The sequence below is a fragment of the Daktulosphaira vitifoliae genome, unplaced genomic scaffold, assembly GCF_025091365.1.
Source record: "Daktulosphaira vitifoliae isolate Bord-2020 unplaced genomic scaffold, ASM2509136v1 Scaffold_1, whole genome shotgun sequence".
In the NCBI taxonomy this organism is placed as follows: domain Eukaryota; kingdom Metazoa; phylum Arthropoda; class Insecta; order Hemiptera; family Phylloxeridae; genus Daktulosphaira; species Daktulosphaira vitifoliae.
Genome location: NW_026099572.1, coordinates 10046528 through 10066773, shown reverse-complemented (window position 1 = coordinate 10066773; position 20246 = coordinate 10046528). Strand labels below are relative to the sequence as shown.

The 20246-nt window shown below is 24.7% G+C and overlaps 1 protein-coding gene across 7 annotated transcripts in view; it reads right to left on the bottom strand.

Annotated features, from left to right (window-relative positions):
- Positions 1-19495, bottom strand: part of LOC126896009 (mitogen-activated protein kinase kinase kinase 7-like) — a 23516-nt gene extending 4021 nt beyond the window's left edge. For 2 of the 7 annotated variants that reach the window (XR_007701754.1, XR_007701755.1), the window contains exons 1-9: positions 19170-19436; positions 18889-19114; positions 16950-17067; positions 16211-16353; positions 15177-15363; positions 13961-14088; positions 13662-13736; positions 13276-13370; positions 13064-13196 (exon numbers count right to left, since the gene is read on the bottom strand). Coding sequence is in view for 5 of the 7 variants with exons in the window: in XM_050668408.1 (XP_050524365.1) it covers positions 10367-10500; positions 13064-13196; positions 13276-13370; positions 13662-13736; positions 13961-14088; positions 15177-15363; positions 16211-16353; positions 16950-17067; positions 18889-19114; positions 19170-19364 (1434 nt within the window). In the remaining 2 variants the exon portion in view is untranslated. Of the gene's footprint in view, positions 1-4474; positions 4673-9394; positions 9708-10242; positions 10501-13063; positions 13197-13275; positions 13371-13661; positions 13737-13960; positions 14089-15176; positions 15364-16210; positions 16354-16949; positions 17068-18888; positions 19115-19169 lie in introns of those variants that run through there. The other 5 variants (XM_050668407.1, XM_050668411.1, XM_050668410.1 and 2 more) reach the window with 5 other exon arrangements.
- Positions 19496-20246: the final 751 nt, after the last annotated feature.

The window sequence follows — 20246 nt, the reverse complement described above, 5'->3', positions numbered from 1 at the left end:
ATATATATATATATATATATATTGTTTAGGCTAAATTTTAATATTTATTAAATTTTGATTGTTCAGTTTTACCAAATACTATTTTTATTTCACAAAATATTGTAAGTGTATTTTTATTTTGAATCTATAAAACCAGTTAAAACTTTACAGTAATATTAAGTTAATAAGATATACTTAGAGACGGTAGACAATCCGGAAATTGAAATCTATGATATTATTTACTAAGGTCATACTCTTAATAACTGCCTACTTTTCTCCGGAAACACATATTGTACGGTCGTGCATACATACTGGCGAAAAGCCATTAATATAGCAACACTTAAAACATTCTATTTTAGACCACAACGTCGATTTTAATAGAACTTCAATATTTTCAATGACAACACTAACAATAAGTTGGTGAATTAAAATTGTGTCTAAAATAACTTGGTTTGTGAACAAATAATGTTACAGTAACACAAACAAATATTTAGTTATATTATATTTATTAGTTACTTATTATTAATACTCTTTGTATAATCATGAAATTGAATTTGATTTTTTTTATCCAAAAAGTAACTTAGATCAATAGCATATTTAAGGAAGTTGTACACCCTTAACAGGTATTATACACAATTTTTTTAAAACCTCTTTATTTTTTTTTTAAATAATTTTTTAATTATTATAATATGTAAAAGAAAAATTAACTTTATAAATTTAAAAATATATATCTAAGTCAAACTAACACAAGTCTTATCTTTTTGAATTAAAGGCGTAAGAATATTTTGGAAATGTTTACTTAAAAATGCTCTTAGCGTACAAACATCTATTGTCATAAACTAGAATACTATTTTTATCATCATTATCTATTATAATTTATTAAAATTAGAAGTAAGTGTTTTATCAGATGACGTAAAAATAAATGTTAAAATCATTTATTGTGCGACATCCTCTTTCAAAAAATCTTGAGTACGTCATTGGTTTAGATAATACAATTATAAGTTATAATTGTTTAGTTGTTATGTATAACACAATTCGTTTTAAATATAAACATAAAAACAGACATTTTAAATAAAACTTTGTGTTAGACATAATGTTTTTAATACGTCTAAAACAATACGTCTTATTTTTAATGTAAAATAAACTTATTAATATATTTCTGTGGCTATTCTTTATTTATCTCAACTTAATTTTTTTAAATGATAATATTTATATTTAACTAGTTTATAAAATAAATAATAATATAACTAAAAAAATGAAAAATGGTTAATAATAACTTTAAGACCAGTATTTCAGAAATTATCAACAATTGAAAAGCATTGACTGCAGGTAAATCAAAAGTGCTGCTATTTTTATTATTAATCGGTCACACTCCTCCTCCAAGGTACAAAAATGTTAATAAATTTCGAAGTACTGATCTAAAAGTTGTATAAACCAGTTATTTTCTTAATTAAATTATTTTTTATTTTATAAGTTAGTTCTATATGTTTGTTGCCATTAAAGATAAAAAAAGGTTAGCAACCTTACAAGGTATTAGAGATGAATTAAAAAAGTAATTATGAACTGATAAATCAAAAAATATATGAAATTAAAAAATAAAAATAATTTTCTTAACATAATTATAATTTTATGATAAATAGAGATCTCTGGTATTAAAAAAATCAACTGGTATACTAAAAAATATAAGCATAAACTGCAATAGAAAATATTTTAGCTTTGATGCTCACAAAAAAGGTATTAATTTTATTTTTTTTTTTTGAGTTTGCACAATTGTGTTTCTCACTATAAAAAATTTTTATTTCAACTAAAATAGTTTTACTTAATAACAGCACGAAAATTTGCAAAAAAATACTCAGTTTAATTAAGAACGAAACAATTTAGAAAGATACACAAACAAATAGCAGTCAACAAAAAACGATATAATTTTTTAAATTAAATATAATTTGAAAAATGCATTGAAGTATTTTATAACAACGATGAAAATTAATATTAAATTTATCACTATAACTAACATATTTCATTCTTAGCAGAGATCGTATTTTTAAAAGCATTTTATTTTTCTTCTAAATGATAAACATCAAATCAAGATATTTATTTGGCAAGAATTTAAAATACACTGAATTATCTTGTTGACATTCAACAAATGAGTAATATAGAATATTAAATAAAAATAAATTTAAAATAAAAAATATTTTTAAACATTAATCTTTCTAAACTTCATTAAAAATTGTTGATATTAGGCTCAAATTAAAGTGAATCTAAATCTTAGTTTTATTTAAAAACATTTTGATATAATTTACAGAAGATATTTCCGTTATTCAAAACTTATATTTACACTTTAGAGTTTATAAAATACATTAAACTAGTAGACAATGGCGGATATTGGATATCTTGCATGGGGACTGTTTGTCTTTAGTCTTCATAATTACAATCATAGCCCCCCAAATAAACTAAATTTTTGATACAGGGGTAAGATAAACCTTCTATTTCAGTTTCAAACTTGATATAGATTTACTGTTGCCTTTACTGACAAATTATTCAAACGACGCACGTAGGTGCACACTTCAATTGTAATTTTATTTATAAGGTCTCATAACAAATTTTGGATAAGTACTTATTAAGTTACAAGCATTTTAATGCATAGAGTAGGTGTGAAACACGGTTGGGTACATCTCGTACTGGTATATTTATAATGCTTTCCTCGATCGTGCTACATAAAGTTGATATCGACCCATCAAAATTGTTTAAAATAAAAAAGCTACAAAATGCTTACTTTAAAAAAATTATTTAAATTTTTTTATTATTAAAATAAATAATAAAAACACAGCCCAGTGGGGACGTGGTATAATTGAGACAAGTATAGATGAAGAAATCCGACAGTGATTAAAACCATTATCATAAAAAACGCTTCGATGCAAATCTGTAGTATTTAATTTTTAGAAGGAAATATTAAATAATTAAAAAATAAAAAAGCTATAAGAACGCCTATTTCTTTATTTATATTCTGATTACAGGCTGTATCAAGTATAATACATATAGTGGTCAAAAAAGTCTCCGTACACCGATGTCAAATTTTTTCAACAACATAAAATAGCGACTCAAAAGTTGAATAACGCCATATTTGTAACACACATTTATTCATAAACATATAAATATTTGATAAAAAAAAATTGAAGCATATATATTAATTAGTTTACTTTATACATATATATATAAACAATTTTACAAAAATAATAGCAAAAGTCTCCGTACAAATTAACATTAATTAATTATAATAATAATTATCATTAATGATCAGCTGTCCCTCCTTTAGCCCTAAGAACTTCATTCATACGTTTTTCTATGGATTCTATTAATTTTAATGTAATAGTTGAGTCAATACTGTTCCATACTTCAAGAATTGCCGTTTTCAATTGTTCTTTGTTTCGAATTTGATAATTTTTTAGACGTCTATCTATTTCATCCCATAAATGTTCTATAGGATTCATGTCTGGTGATTGCGGAGATGTGTTAAGTTGCTTTGATACACGGTATAACAACCATTCTTTAACTTTTTTCGCGGTATGTTTTGGGGTCGTTATCTTGTTGAAAAATTAACGAATTGCCAATTTTTAGTTTTTCAACACTTGCATGCAAATTATTTCTCAAAATGTTTAAATAAACATGTTGATCCATTATACTATCGATAAATACCAAATTACCAACACCCGCAGTGCTCATACAGCCCCAAACTAATACATTACCACCCCTGTTTTACCGTCGGGCACAAATTTTTGCAATCCATTTACTTGTTCGGTTTTTTCCACACCATAACTCGCCCATCTGAACCAAAAATATTAAACTTGCTTTCATCGCTAAATAATACAGATTTCCAAAAATAATTTCCCTTGTTTAGTGTGCCTTCGCAAAATCTAAACGTTTTTTTTTTATTTAATTTACTGATAAAAGGTTTTTTCCTAGCTACACAACCTTTATATCCTGCGTTTCTAATGACATTACTAATTGTCTGAGGCACAACTTTTACATTATAGTCATTATCAATCATACCAGCAAGTTTTGGTGCACTTGTTTTTGGTTCCGTCTCAACTGTTCTTAGTATAGCATTCCTGTGATAAGATTTTAATTTTTGGGGATGACCACTACGTTTTCGATTTTTGATAGAACCAGTTTCATTATATCGGTTTATTATAAATTGTACAGTCGAATATGATTTATTTATTGTTTGTGCAATATTTCTAAGAGAATTACCATCTTCTCTTAGTTTAATTACTAATTTGCGAATTGCAATAGGTATCTCCATTGTTCAATATGTATAAACTGAATAAAACGCGCTAAGCATTTGTCTACCGCCCTTAATGGCTACAGAAACAATAATGACATGCCCTAAGATATGTGGTACTCCATACGTATAAGTCTATATGGGTTTCTCCCATTATAGTCCTATTTTTATCTGTAATTAATAGACATCTATAAATGTACGGAGATTTTTTTGCTCACATTTTCCTAAAATTGTTTATATTTATAAATGTATTAAGTAAACAAATTAGTATATATGCTTCATCTTTCTAAAAACCAATATTAATATGTTTCTGAGTAAATGTGTGTTATAAATATGAAGTTATTTAACTTTTGAGTCGCTGTTTTATGTTGTTGAAAAAATTTGACATCGGTGTACGGAGACTTTTTTGACCCACTGTAAGTAAATACGTATTATATTAATTAAATTTAGTATGAAATTGATATTTAATAATCTAGTATTGTAATTTTTACGGAGAAATTATAATAAGTTATTTTATACTAAGTGATTCTTTTAAAAGCCACTCGATTTCTCTTAAAATAATAATTATATTAAGAAAATTTTTTATGGTATTTCTTTATTTTATGTATTTCTTGATTTATTAATTATTAAGTCGTAGTATTCTGTAAATTGTCATAAAGGCGATAAGGCCCATCGATAGATCAAGTCAGTGTGTGCTTGACTCTCCACCGTGCTGGGCCGGAGCGTTGAGTGATCGGTCATTTTTGTTCGTTTAAAGAATATTGTTTTTTTTTAATTGTCGTATTAATAAATTATAATTATATTTACGAAAAGCACTTTTCTTGTGTATTTGTATATTTTTTTTATTAATATTTTAATATGAAATTTATTAATTAATATTTTAAGTCTTTTTTTTTTTCATTCCTTATACCTTATAGGTTGTAAATTTTATTTTAGCTTCGATGCGAAGCTGAGAAGGTATTGGTTTTACTATTATGTGGTTTTTTTTTCTGTTACCACTTTTTCTCAGCTCTCACCGAACGGATTTTTTTCAACGATACGTCAAAAGATCACAAATCGTATCTAGTCGAATATATTACCCTCAAAAATTGAAAAAAATTTCTCTCATTCCCCGTAAATGGGAGAAACCTCCAAAAAAATTACAAATTTAAAAATCGCTAATATTCGAATTTTTTTCATTTTTTTTTACTAAAAACTGCCGTAACTTTTTAAAATAAACATATCAATATAATTTTTTTTGTAACTTTGACCCTTTATCTGCCCACAGGGTGGGATTTAAAATGATAACTTTTTCACAAAAAATTAACTTTTTCAACTTAACTTTTGAAAATGTCCCGGAAGGTCTGACACTTTTATATATATATTAAATTAAAGTAATATACTTTAATTTAAAAAAAAAAAATTTGACCTCTGGACTTGCGAAAATGGCTACCAAATGCTCTATTTTTGTGTGAAAATTCTCGATTAATTTTTTATATTTTTAACTTTATAATGCTATAACTTATTGAAAAGTGTATGGATCAACACAATTTTTTTATGAGAAATAATATTTTTTAATAATCCCTTTTTTATTCGACATACTTTATCTTAATCAAGATATTAATAAGGAACTAGCAGATCATGTAGCTTTTGGACTAATACATCAATTTTTTTTTTAAATTAAACACAATCTAAAGATTTGCATCGAAGCGTTTATTTTTGATAGTGATTTTAATCACTGTCAGATATCATTATACTTGATCCAACAATACCATGGCACCACTGTGCCGCGACCCCTCTGTGCTGGGTTTTTCTAAATGGTTACATACATATATAGCGTATTCAGTATTAAAGGAAACGGGTTTCTATTGTTCTCATTGTTTGTAAAAATTGACCTGTTTCCTTACTTACTGAACATTCTGTATAACAAGCATACAAAATAAAAAATTATATAATTAAGAAAATGACTGGTCGATGACAACTTTAGACCCATCATTTTGAAAGTTATTAACATTTTTAAAAATAGTGTGGAGAAATAGCGCAGCGGAGTAATGCGTAATAATAAAAATAAAAATAACGCATATTTCACCTCCACTTTCTATATTTTAAAATAGTTATAACTTCCGAAATAATACGTCAAAATTTGTCATTAATCAGTCACTTTTTTTTATTATATTACTATAAAATAGTATTTTATCATATGAAATTTTTTATGTTAAAATGAAGTTTAGTACGTTTTATTTTTTAATTAAAGAAAATAAAAATAGATAAATATGCTAATTTTTGTATGAGCATAAAAAAGGTCCATTAAAACAATAATAGGACACATGCTCGTCCAGGCATTCAGGACCCCGCTCTTGATTTATGGTCATGGAGTTTTATTCTCAAACTTTGTGAATGATATTTTCAAAATTTTATAAATTTGAATTTAAATTAAAGTAGAATTTTTGAAGATAAGACAATATCATAATTTTAATTTTAATAAAACATTTATTCTAGTAAATTAAAATTAAATGAGAGGAAAACGCAGTACAATTCCGTTACTGCCGAGATAGTGATTTTAAGACAATGCCATTTTTTCAAAATAAATATGTTGTATAGTATTGTAAAGTCTGAACATTAGGCATACTTTTAATTCCTTATAGTTTGATAAGTTTTTCTTAGTATATGTTAAACATGAGAAGGCGGTAATAATTGTATAATACAAGAAAAAACAGTATTTTACTAAAACATAAATAATCTAAGATTGAAATTAATTTTAAAATTTTCAAAGTATTTCTAATATTTAAAATACAATATTTTTCCCCATCATCAATTTATTTTTTCATACTGTTAAATACAATTTTACACTAATTAATTTAGATTTTAAGCACCTAAAGGCTCAATTATTCATATGACTTTAACATATTACAAAAGTCAAAGTAACTTTAAAATTAAGACACCCCTTCCCCCAATAAAAAGCTGCCTTAAAATAAACATACAATCTACTTATTTTACTCCTAAATAATTCACTACAATTTTACCTAAAGACTTTATAGACATATTTTACTAAACAAGTGGGCTTCGGATATTTTGATAAAAATATCCGTTAATTGACAACATTTTAAACGAAACCTAAAATATATTTTTTAAAGTGGAATAACAAATGCTTTTGGACGGCAATTGAAATTAACGTGATATCGTTGATAAAAGAAAACATAAAATTATTTAACCGCGTATATAAAACGACTTGAAATAATTTCAGATGTATTAAAACATATACATATAAAATTATCCGAGAATAAAAAAAGGAACTCTTTCAAATTTTTGGCGAAGCCCCGCGGTCATTCACCGCATGACTCATACTTTTAAGATTTATTACTTAAATAGTTTATGAATATACGAACTACAAAAAAATTGTCTTTTCTTAAATTTCTTTTTAGATTAATGTTTGCAATTAACTTTATGTTTATACCATTTCAGAACTTATATTCAAAAACAGATTTTTTCTTTAAAAAGTAATTTTAAACGTTTATTTTAATTACAATTATAAGTGAAATGTCTATATAATAAAAACTCCAAAGTGGATTGATGATATATAAGTTTAAGAAACTGAAAATAACTTTAAAAAATGTCAATAATAAATGTAATAAATACTTTACAATATTTGTTTAGCTTTTCATTTTAAATAAGTAATGCAATTATTTCTAATAAATTTGATGCACAGTAACTAGCTGAATTATAATTTAATTTATATATATATATTGATTATCTACATACATGGACTAAAAATTATAAATGAATTCATTAGTTATATTGATATTCTTAAAAATATAAGAACTAAAAGTCTTCAAAATAAGTTTATTACAAAATACGTAATTTTTGTGAACACCAATAAATTTTAAATATTCCAGTTTCTTATTTGAATTTTTATTTTAATGGTTAGAGGGTTCAAGTCTATTTTATAAAACTTGAGTATACATGTTTTCATCAGTTTTGTAAAATAATGTATCGTTGTGTGAAAAACACTACTATGTGCAAAAAAATGTATATTAAAAACTTTAATATCCCCGAATTCAGAAATAAACATGTATTATCACGAGAAACATATTTCATTTTTTGCATATCTGATGTTTTTCACAACAAGTAACAATAACTATATGAGATATCTATAAGTGTATGTAAATCTTATTTAGCTAAAATTTAAATAATCTAATCAAAAATATATTCCATTGTAAAAAAAAAAAACGGTAGCACGTTTATGAATAAATACACTAGACTACAAGGAACTTTCATCAGAAACAAAAATATACTTTTTTAAATCAAATTTTCGCGATGTTTTCAAATGTTCAATTAGACTTTTTCTATCACTTCTAAGTTTTAATATTATTACTTATTATTAAAAAGTAAGTTTTACATATAAAAAAAAAAAAAAATCAAGAACAAAAAAAAATTGTTTTAAATCAATACTGATTTTGATTATTAATATGCTAAAAATAAGGAAAATGAGACATATTTAACCTATGTTTTTAATCGTTTAAAGTTGATTTTTGTGAACGTTTATAATAAAAAAAAATTTATTTATTTTACCATAACTTTTAGTTCAATTGGCAAGTTTCAAATTGACATCATTAAATAGAAAATTTTATGAGAATTAAAAAAATTGTATCGTTAAGATTAATATGCAGTTAGGAAGTTGTATAATACTATTTACAGTAAATTTATCAGAGTAGCTCAATATTTTTTCCATTTTATCGTAATAGATAACTTAAATAGAAGTAATAGTAATCATTTCCTAGTAACTTTTGGTGTTTAAAAAGATTCTGCGATTGAAATATTCAGAACTTAATTAATTTTAATGATTTATTTTAACTCAAAGAAGCAATAAAAAAAAAATTGTTAAAAATTTTTACTCAATTGAGCGTATAATAAAATTTGATTATAATTGTAAAAATCCATCGTTAAATTCAGGTGAAAATAACAATCATATTTTTTTATAAATGATTTATATAATAACATGTTACCAAAAAATAAAAAATATTATAGTCTAGTAGTAGCACACACAAATAGAGTAAAAAAATTATTAAATTACAAAGTAAAATGATTTAATTTTGTAGTTGAAACCTATCATATCCAACTTAATTCGTCAATAAATACTTTGAAAACATTAGAAATGAATGATTTTAATTGTCTTTATGGAGAACATGGAATAACTAACTGTTTTATTGATAAATTAGAATTTTTTTTTCAATATTTGAGGGTAATATCTTCAACTAGATACGAATTGTAGTCATTAGACGTATCGTTGAAAAATATAGGACAAGTTAGAGCAGAGAAAATAAATGATAGTCACAAAAAAAAATCTTTTTAGCTTTGCATCGAATCTAAAACTTAAAATATAGTAAAATAATTTTAATATGAATAAGAAATTTCTTCTCACGAGTGGCGACTACAGTGGTTGGATCCTTGATCTTTGTTGAAGTTATTGAATCTAAATGAGATAAAAATCAAAGGAGTTGGACATTTATTCTAACATAAAAAGAATTAAGGAAAAAATCCTTGTCATACACGGGTTGAAACCTTGTACTCCAAGTGCGAAAAACACAAGTTTAACCGACTCGGCAACCGTACGTTGCTAACGTCAGTTCAAAAAAAAGGCTATTTAAGCTAGATCAAATTTCAAAGTTATTTTTCTTGACTTCAAAAAAGCAAAAAAATTTAAATAAGTTTGATTTTCTATGCTATATCAATTTTATTTATATAATATTTATGAAAATCTGTGTACTCCCCTTGTCAGGTATTTTAAAATAAAATAAAATACAAAACCCAGAATTTTAACACAAAAATAGCATATTTTTACATACGTTAGTCATTTTCGCCATGAAGATAAATCCAAAGGTCAAATTTTTTTTTTCAAATTAAAATATATTACATAAGATTTAATTTAATATATATATAAAAGTGTCAGTATTTCTGGAACACTTTCAAAAATTAAATTGAAAATTTCCTAGTTTCAATAAATGTATAAAGTTTTGACCTCCCTTGTATAAAGGGGTATAATCCGATTTACAAAATAAGTGTGTCAGATGAAAGGGGTATATAAAAATTTATTATAAAATAATAATATTGATTCATAGATTTTTCCAAAAGTTATAGCAATATAAATTTAATAATATTATTAAAATATAAAATCGAGAATTTTTTCATGGAAATCGTACGTTTTTCTTTAACTTTGATGTCCGTTTTCACCATGAAGACAAGTCCAGAGGTCAAATTTTTTTTTTCTAAAATAAAGTATATTATATAAGCTTTAATTTAAGATATATATAAAAGTGTCAGTCTTTCCGGATGGAAAAATTCCATATTTTCAAAAATTAAATTGAAAAAGTAAATTTTTTGTGAAAAAGTTATCATTTTGAAATCATTCCTGTGGGCTGGTAAAGGGTCAAATGTTCACAAAAATATATAAAAATGATAGGTAAATATCTAAGGTATCTATAAAAGAAAAAATTATATTGATTCGGTCATTTTAAAAAAAGTTATGGCAATTTTAAGTAAAAAAAAACCCAGCACAGGGGGGTCGCGGCACAGTGGTGACGTGGCATAGTTGGATCAAGTATAATGATATCTGACAGTGATTAAAATCACTATCAAAAATAAACGCTTCGATGCAAATCTTTAGATAGTGTTTAATTTTTAAAAAATTGGTGGATTATTTCAAAAGCAACATAATCTGCTAGTTCGTTGTTAATATACTGATTCAGATAAAGTATATCGAATTAAAAAGGGATTATTAAAAATTATTGTTTCTCATAAAAAAATTATGTTGATCCATACACTTTTCAATAAGTTATAGCATTATAAAGTTAAAAATTAAAAATTAAAATCGATAATTTTCACACAAAAATAGCATTCGGTAGCCAATTTCACCCTGAAGACAAAATAAAGTATAAAATTTTTTTTTTGCATAATAAAGTACATTACATTAGCATTAATTTAAGATATATATAATAGTGTCAGACCTTCCGGAACACTTTCAAAAGTTAAGTTGAAAAAGTTCTACTTTCTATATGCATTTTTATGTTTTGAATCCCCCCTGTATTTAGGGAAATGGTCCGATTTAANATATATATAGGGAAATAGCCTGATTTAAAAAAAAAGTATATTCAATGAAAGATGTATATAAATACTACTTCTCATGAAAAAATTGTATTGATCCATACATTTTTTAAAAAGTTATAGCACTTTAAAGTAAAAAATGTAAATTATAAAATCGAAAATTTTCACACAAAAATAGCATTCGGTAGCCGTTTTCACCATGAAGACAAGTCCAGAGGTCAAATTTTTTTTTTTCAAATTAAAGTACATTACATTAGCTTTAATTTAAGATATATATAAAAGTGTCAGACCTTCCGGAACATTTTCAAAAGTTAAGTTGAAAAAGTTAATTTTTTGTGAAAAAGTTGTCATTTTAAATCCCCCCCTGTGGGCAGGTTAAGTGTCAGATTTACAAAAAAAATATACCAAATGATAGGTAAAGACATCAAGCATCTATATAAAAAAAAATTATATTGATATGTTCATTTTTGAAAAAGTTACGGCAGTTTTTAGTAAAAAAAATTGAAAAAATTTCGAAAATTAGCGATTTTTAAATTTGTAATTTTTTTGGAGGTTTCCCCCATTTACGGGGAACGAGGGATTTTTTTTCAATTTTGAAGGGTAATGTCTTCGACTAGATACGATTTGTGATCTTTTGACGTATCGTTGAAAGAAATCCGTTCGGTGAGAGCTGAGAAAAAGTGGTAACAGACACAAAAAAAAACACATCATAGTAAAACCAATACCTTCTCAGCTTCGCATCGAAGCTAAAATTGAAAAAATGTCGAAAATTAGCGATTTTTAAATTTGAATTTTTTTGGGGGTTTCCCCCGTTTACGGGAAACGAGGACATTTTTTTTAAATTTTGAGGGTAATTTCTTTGACTAGATACGATTTGTGATCTTTTGTCATATTGTTCATCAAAATCGGTTCATAGACACAAAAAAAAAAAAATAAATAAAAAAAAATCATGGTAAAATTGATACCTTTTCAGCTTTGCATTGAAGCTAAAAATAATTACAAAACTCCCTTAATAAAAATATGGATTGTAGTTCATATGAAAGATTAAAAATAGTTTACATAATATTTATATAGATAGAAAAAAATAATTTTGTTTTTATAAAGTTATGAATTAATTAAAAAGCAATGTCTCAAACCCAGGAAACAATAACCCACTGGGTTTTAATGGGTTGGACTCATTAATAAAGCCCACTTAAAAAACAAGTATTTTTTTTACAATTTTTCATTTTAATTAACAAATAGAATTTGATGTATTAATTAAAATTATAATTAGACGCTAGTATACTAGTGTCCATTTACTTGTCTCTGGTTTTGAACTATTACGATTTTTTTTGTTTTATAAAAGAAACGGAGATTGAAACAAATTTAAATATTAATTTAATATAGAAGTTTCAAGTAATTTCCAGAATACAAAATAGTGAGTGGTTTCATACATCCACTTTTTTCATAATCAAGATTTTATGTTATTGGGGGCGGGGATTAAAGGTTTTTATACAAAATAATATTATGTCCTACACGACAAAAAAAAAATACTGATATTTTAACTGAACATATAGATAATTATCTTTAATTAGATTATAATAAATAGCTTATAATTATAAGCTACTTCTAATTCAAAATTAAAAAAAAATTGCTGTTTAATGTTATACATTTTTTAATACTCATCTGGATGTTAAGTTAAGATGATAATTAAGTTATATAAGAATTTTCATATGGAATAAAAACTACCTTCAATATTATCCGTAACATCACCATGTAAATTTGTCTCTTCTCCTTTATTAGTTGAGTTAACTGTATGATAAGTACCTACTTTATCAAATCCAGGCATTGTCAATATTTTCAAATCATCACAATTTTCAAACTGTGCAACAAAATTATACTAGTCAAAATGTATTCAATATTTTAAAATAATTAATAAGGTATTTAATAAGTATAATTACTGTATCATTAACAGTTATATTTAATGGAGTAGATAAATTTGGATTTGACATTAGCTTTTCATTTGTTAAGATACCATTTACTCCTGTATGACTTCCTAAAAAATTTATAAACAATATAGAGGCTGTTCAATAAGTAAAGAAACAGGCCAATTGTTACAAATATTGAGAACAATAGAAACCCGTTTCTTTACTTATTGAACACTCTATATATGTAAATAGCATAGAATGAATACTGTTAATAACCTGTATATAAAGAAAAATATTTTTTATACAAATTTTTTTAATTGTTAACCAAGAAGTTCAATTAATTTTTAATTATACTTAATTGCAATTATTTTATTAAAAACATAAATATATGATATTAAATGATAGCAAAATTTACTTACTTAAACTTTCAATGTAGGAATCTGGAATATCTGTACACGAATCCTCAGAAGAGCACTCGTTTTCATATTCACTACCTTAAAAATGTATCATAGTTATTACGAAATATCTAAAATAATTTACATTAAGTAGTTAAATTTTATCAAATATTTTATATTTAAGTGCTTCTTAACTTTTTATTTAATTTAAGAAATATTTTACAATTTCATTCAGAGTTAAACTACAACTATTAATAGTTTTATAACCTAATAGTAAAAATAATGTGAAATCTACAATGTTTATAATTATTGATTATACATACTAAAAGTATAACAATCATTTGGATAAATTAATGGCTGATCAAATCCTGAACAAAATGTTATAAGTATCCTCATTACCTCGACAACATGATCTATTGATGGTCTTATATTTGGATTTTGGTCCCAACACCTTCAATCATACAAATATAAATATTACATATGTATAGAGAAATTTATTAAATTTAATGTGTATAGCTTTGTTTAAAGTTCCTGACTGCCTTTTTTTTATTAACCAAAATACTCTATTAGTAACAATTCATATCAATTTTAATTTTTATAGTAAAATAAAATTATATAACTTATATTAGTTTAGCAAATGTTCACATTTTTCTGGAAATCCTCTTTTTCTGCATTGTTTATAATGTTATGTTAAATAATTTAAACTTAAGACCCACATAATATATTTACTTCTTAAAACATATTTCCAATAAAACATTATTAAATAATAAAAAATTATAAATATTTCAAATTAATATTATTATTTTTTATTATTATTATTAAATCATTTTGTTATTTAAACTATAATATTGAGGAATTAGTATTATACTGACATACTAAACCAAAAAGAGGTATCTCCAATTTTGATCAAAATGATTTTGTTTGTATGGGATTGTATAATGATTTTCGATACATTTTAAAAGCCAAAATAATATAGTTTGATTTTATTAAAGTATAAAATGCATATTTGTAGTAGTTATTTATATATTCCTATCATACAATTTTAATAAAATTAAAATTTTTGGAGACATTCATTTGTGCAATAAATTGGCAGTTAATTAGTATATCAATTAAATGAAAACTTGCCAATTATTTTGGAAAAAAATTATATTTTTATATTTAACAATTAAACAAAAATCTTTGTATAATTTTAATTTTATAGGAATAGCGTTTTTTTAAATTTACTTTAAAATTGGTTATAATGTAAAATAAAAATATATTTTTGTCTCACAAAAAAAATCATTTATTAAACATACTCCTTCAATACTACATCCATAAAGTATATGTAAAACAAAGTCAAAATACATTTGAACTTGTTTAATTTGAATTTATAGGGACCTAAAAAATACTTTGAGTTATTTAAAATATTAATAATAAATTGTTTAATATGAAATTTGAGGGATCAAAGAAAAACTTGGAGATATTGATTATTGTGAGTAAACCAAGTTATATCTAAACAAATTTAACTATATTTCTATTTAAGTCATAATATGAATATACGTAGTAATGAGTTCTTGAAATGGACGTGGACATTGTTCGAAAATAGGAGGTCTGGTACCCTTATGCACAGCCCACATAATTCCATATGCAGATCCTCCAATTTCATTAAAAGGTTTCAGTCTTGTTAAAACTTGCCATAATATTATCCCCCAACTATAAACATCACATTTTTCGGTATAATTTGAACCTAGTTATAAAATTGCACATTAATATTAAGTAGTCATTGTTAAAAATATCCTAAATGTAATATTACTTTCAAATGTGGATGAAATTACTAAAGAAATAGGAGAGGAAAGAATAGGGAGGAATTTAATCAAAGGCTAGAGGTGTAGAGATCAGAAAAGGATTTAAGAATAAGTAGGAGTATAATAGAGTATATAGAGAATGAGTTTGACAAAGGAGAATACGAGGTGGGTAAAATGAGGAGATCAGTTACAATAAGCGAGGACATGTTAGGAGAGGTGGAAAGTATTAAGTATTTAGGATCAGTTGTACAAAAGAACAGTAGTATTGACGAGGATGTGAGACACAGAATTATATGCGGATGGTTAAAGTGGAGAGAAGCATCTGATGTGTTATGCGATAAAAGAATTCCAATGAGACTGAAAGTTAAATTCTACAAGACAGTAGTGAGACCAACCATGATGTATGGTTCAGAGTGTTAGACGGTTGACAAGAAAGTAGAGCAGAGAATGAGTGTAGCAGATATGAGAGTGCTTAGATGGATAAGTGGAGTGACTAGAGGAGATAGGATAAGGAACGGGCATATAAGAGGGAGTATAGATATAGCGTCAATCGTGAATAAGAAGAGAAAATAGAATTTGATGGTTTGGTTGGTTTGATGAATGTTGAAGGAAGAAAAGGTAGAGGAAGACTAAAAAAAAAGATGGAGAGATGCTATTGAATGCAATATGAGGACAGCTGATATGAGCGTAGATGATATGGGAGATTGTGTCGAGTGGAAGTTTAGGATAAGGGTGGTCGACCCCAAGTATTTGGGATTAAGGCGAGGTAAAAGAAGAAGTTAATATTACCTTCAAATACTTCAGGTGCCATCCAAGCAGCACTTCCCTTATTATTTGTCATGTATGTTTTTTTGTCACAAGCTGTTCCAAAATCACAGATTTTTAAAGTTTTACCTTCATTGACAAGTAATAAATTTGGAGGTTTCAGATCACTAAAATAAAAAATTTTATGATGATCATTTTTATGACATTTATAATAGTGTAACTACTTATATATAAACTTGGGGAAACTACACCCATAATAAGTTTTACACACATCCAAAGTGAAAATGTAATATAAAATATATTAAAATATAATATATAAACAATATGAATTCTTTATTTTGTAGTACCTATAAAAAGTAATATTTTATAGTACATTGTTGTTAAAAGTTTAGTTCATATTGTTTTTCTCTATTTTTATGTGATCATTTTTGAAAATTTGAATCCATGAAGTTTTTTTAACATTTTAGGGATTTTTAAGATAATTTAGTATAAACAGTAAATTTATAACTATAATATATTTAAGCTTCGAAATGAAGCTAAGAAGATATTGATTTTACCATAATGTTTATTTTTATATGTTTGTTTACAAAAATGCTCAGCTCTTACTGGAAAAATTTTACTAATCTGCAAGTCAATTTATTAATTAAATTTTTGGTAGGTAAAAAAATAGTTTAAAGCGAGGGAGCTGGTTTGGGTTTAATTAATTTAATTTAACTTCTAACCCCAGAGGCTTTAAGTGACCAAAGAAACTATTTATACTTGCCGATGAATTAGAGGTTTAGGTTTCATATTGTGTAGATATGCTACTCCTTCAGCACATTGTAGCGTCCAACTAACAGCATGTCCTAAATTGTACTCAGGTTCTGGTTTACAATGTAAAACTTAAAAGAAAACAGTAAAATTTAAGTATATTATAATTTATACAACACTATTAATACTTTATTGATCTTATAGGTAATTTTAATTTTGCATTTATCTTATTATTTTAAAATCGTCACTTTGATCTTGCTAGCACTGGATACCTTATATAGAAGTGTAAACTATACTATTATTTTAGTTACTATTAATTTTACATTACTAATTGTAGTGTGAAATATATAATATTTATTGGTAAATTTGCAAAAAAAATAGCTCTCAAGGTTAATAATAATTTAATTAAACAAATAAAAGTAAATCATGACAATTCACAAATCTTTATAATAATTTTAATAATAATGTTGTTTATAAGTATAATTGTAGTAGTAACAAAATTTATATTGGAAAAATGAACCAAAATTTTTTAACTAAGTATAAGACCATATTTCGGAAATTGAGTTGAAAAGAATCAATGTCAATTCTATCTTTGCCAAACATGTTTAAAAGAAAAATTATAATATTAGTTATAAAATAAAAAAGATTTAGAAATTTAGAATTGCTAAAAATAATTTTTGTTATTATAAATTTGGAGGAAATCCTTAATGAAGTTAAAAAATAACAAATTAATAATATCTTGAATATCCAAACAGACAATATATGTTTAATAAATAATAAATAATAGTTGAACATCATAAATTTACAATTAGTAAATATTCAATTTTATATAAAAATCTATGTATTTTGAGTAGTTTAAAATTTATAATTCTTTGCAATATTTTCTATGCATTTATCACATTTTGTTGTCATTTTTTTTTATCTGTATCCATGTGTTTGTTTATTTTGTGCTTAATTAAAATAATTTAATGTTTAATATTTTATTTAAATTGTTTATTTGATGATGACAACTATCAATACTGGTTGTATAATATAGTATTTATATTTTTATAATACTCACAGCTTTGTTTATACTAGTTTAAAATATATATTATTTTAACTTAAGTATTTAGTCAAATTGTTTTTATAAAATAATAATTATATTAATACATTTATATTAAAATAATTTACCAAAGATATGAAATTTAAGGGAAGATATGAATGAAAATTGGGGTTATCAAATTAATTATTTATATAAATAGAAGTAAAAAAAATATTAATATAATTGAGTTAAAATTAGAAATCAGTACCAATATGGCCAAGTATAAATTTATATTTTATAATGATCATTTCATAAATACTACTGTCAGTATAACAGTAGTATCTCTAATAGTAAAATTAGAGGAAACATTGTTTTAAGCTCAAAGATTCTCACACTCATTACTATATCACTTAAATAATGACTTGTTCAGTTTTATTTTAAAATGTATATATATATATATATATATATATATTTATGTCAACAAATTATTTAGCTTGTAACTACCTATTTATAATTATCAATTTTGTATGATTATATAATAAACAAGGATTTAAAGATGGCTATATATCTGTGCTAATTATTGTGGTTGGTTTGATATTAAAATGTTCCAAAACAATTGCCTATTCAAATATAAAATCAATATCGAATATTCATGTAAGTACACAGTTACTACTACTTGACAAATATCAATTATTTTCTAATATTTCATAAGTAAATGAATAGTAGGAAGAGTTCTAGAGTCTGGTAGTTCTGAAGACCTCTAGCACTTCCAGCTAATGCAACCTTAAGCAGCTATTATATATCATTTTTGTGTAACACTAGAAAAATAATTAACTTTTTTTTTTCATCTTTAATTTTATAACTGGTGGAGGATTATTTTTATTTTGCTTTTCACAATAAAAATTAACTCAAAGTACTTTTTATTACTAACCATTATAAAGCGAACCTCCTTCAGCAAATTCCATTACAAGACACACAGGGTTTGAAGTACAGGCTCCATACAATTTAACAATATTAGGATGGTTTACTCGAGATAATTGTCTTACTTCAACAGTAAAAGCTTTACGTTCTGCTTCAGTGTCAATATGTTTCACAGCAACATAATTGTTTCGCCATCTTCCACGGTAGACCACTCCAAAAGATCCCTTTCCAACAATCTACAAAAAATAATAATAAATAATTCTTATGTATAACGATTATACTTGAACTTACTTCGAGTTTTTCGATTTCATTGTAATCTATCTCTTCGACAAATTTCTGTTTATGGCCAGAAGATTCCTTAATAGCCATTTGATTTGTGCATGTTTTCCGGCAAACTGTTAATATATTGAGCACTGTGCATTGCCTAAAACACACAAAATAAAAATTGAAATCTTGAATTATTAAAAAATAGAATTTTACAAACATATATCAACTCAATATTGTTTATTTTTATTATTCATTATTTTATGTAAGAATATGGTTGATTATAATATTGACATTGATAACATTAACTCCACATGTGATAAAAATAACTAAATTTGAACCATAGTGTAAAAATATTATTTCAATAAGAAAAACTACTACTTGTGATAACAAGAAGAAAAAATAATATTTTAAATTTAACTACTGATATCTTTTAAAATTATTTTAACTTAATACAGCGGTTTTCTGCGTATATTTTAGTTATATTATGTACCCAAAAATATAAAAATAAAAAACTAAAATTTTTAGTTTCTTAAATTTCAAAATTTTTTCTCGGGTTTTAGAATCAACAATGGCTTTTTAAATATTTCATTACTTATAAATTGGATATCATTTTACTATTCATTATAAAAGAATATATTATAATTAAACAAGAGGTAAATCATTTTTTTTTATACATTTATTTAAAAAAGAATAACTTTTTAGTTGTTTTATTAAAAATTAATTGTTGGGTCTGTGCTTAACTTAAATAATTAATGATTTATTCTTAATTTTTTAATTTTAACTTCATATAAACAGATAGTATCTATGTCTTTTTAATATAAGTAACTTGTTTCTTGGAATAAAATTGAGACCATATTTCTTAAGTAGGGGCGTCTTTTGTGAGCTAAAAAAATTCAACCTTCCTTAAAATCAAATGATAACTGGTTTTTTAGCGAAAGAAACTGTCAGAATAGGGGGGGAGGGGAATTAGAGAGCAACTTTAATCTTCCCCAAGTGTATTTGCATATACGGCCATTATTTTATTTATTTTTTTTTCTGAAATTATGAAAGGTAATAATGAATGACATCTGAAAATGGAAATAAAAAATAATGATATGCTTA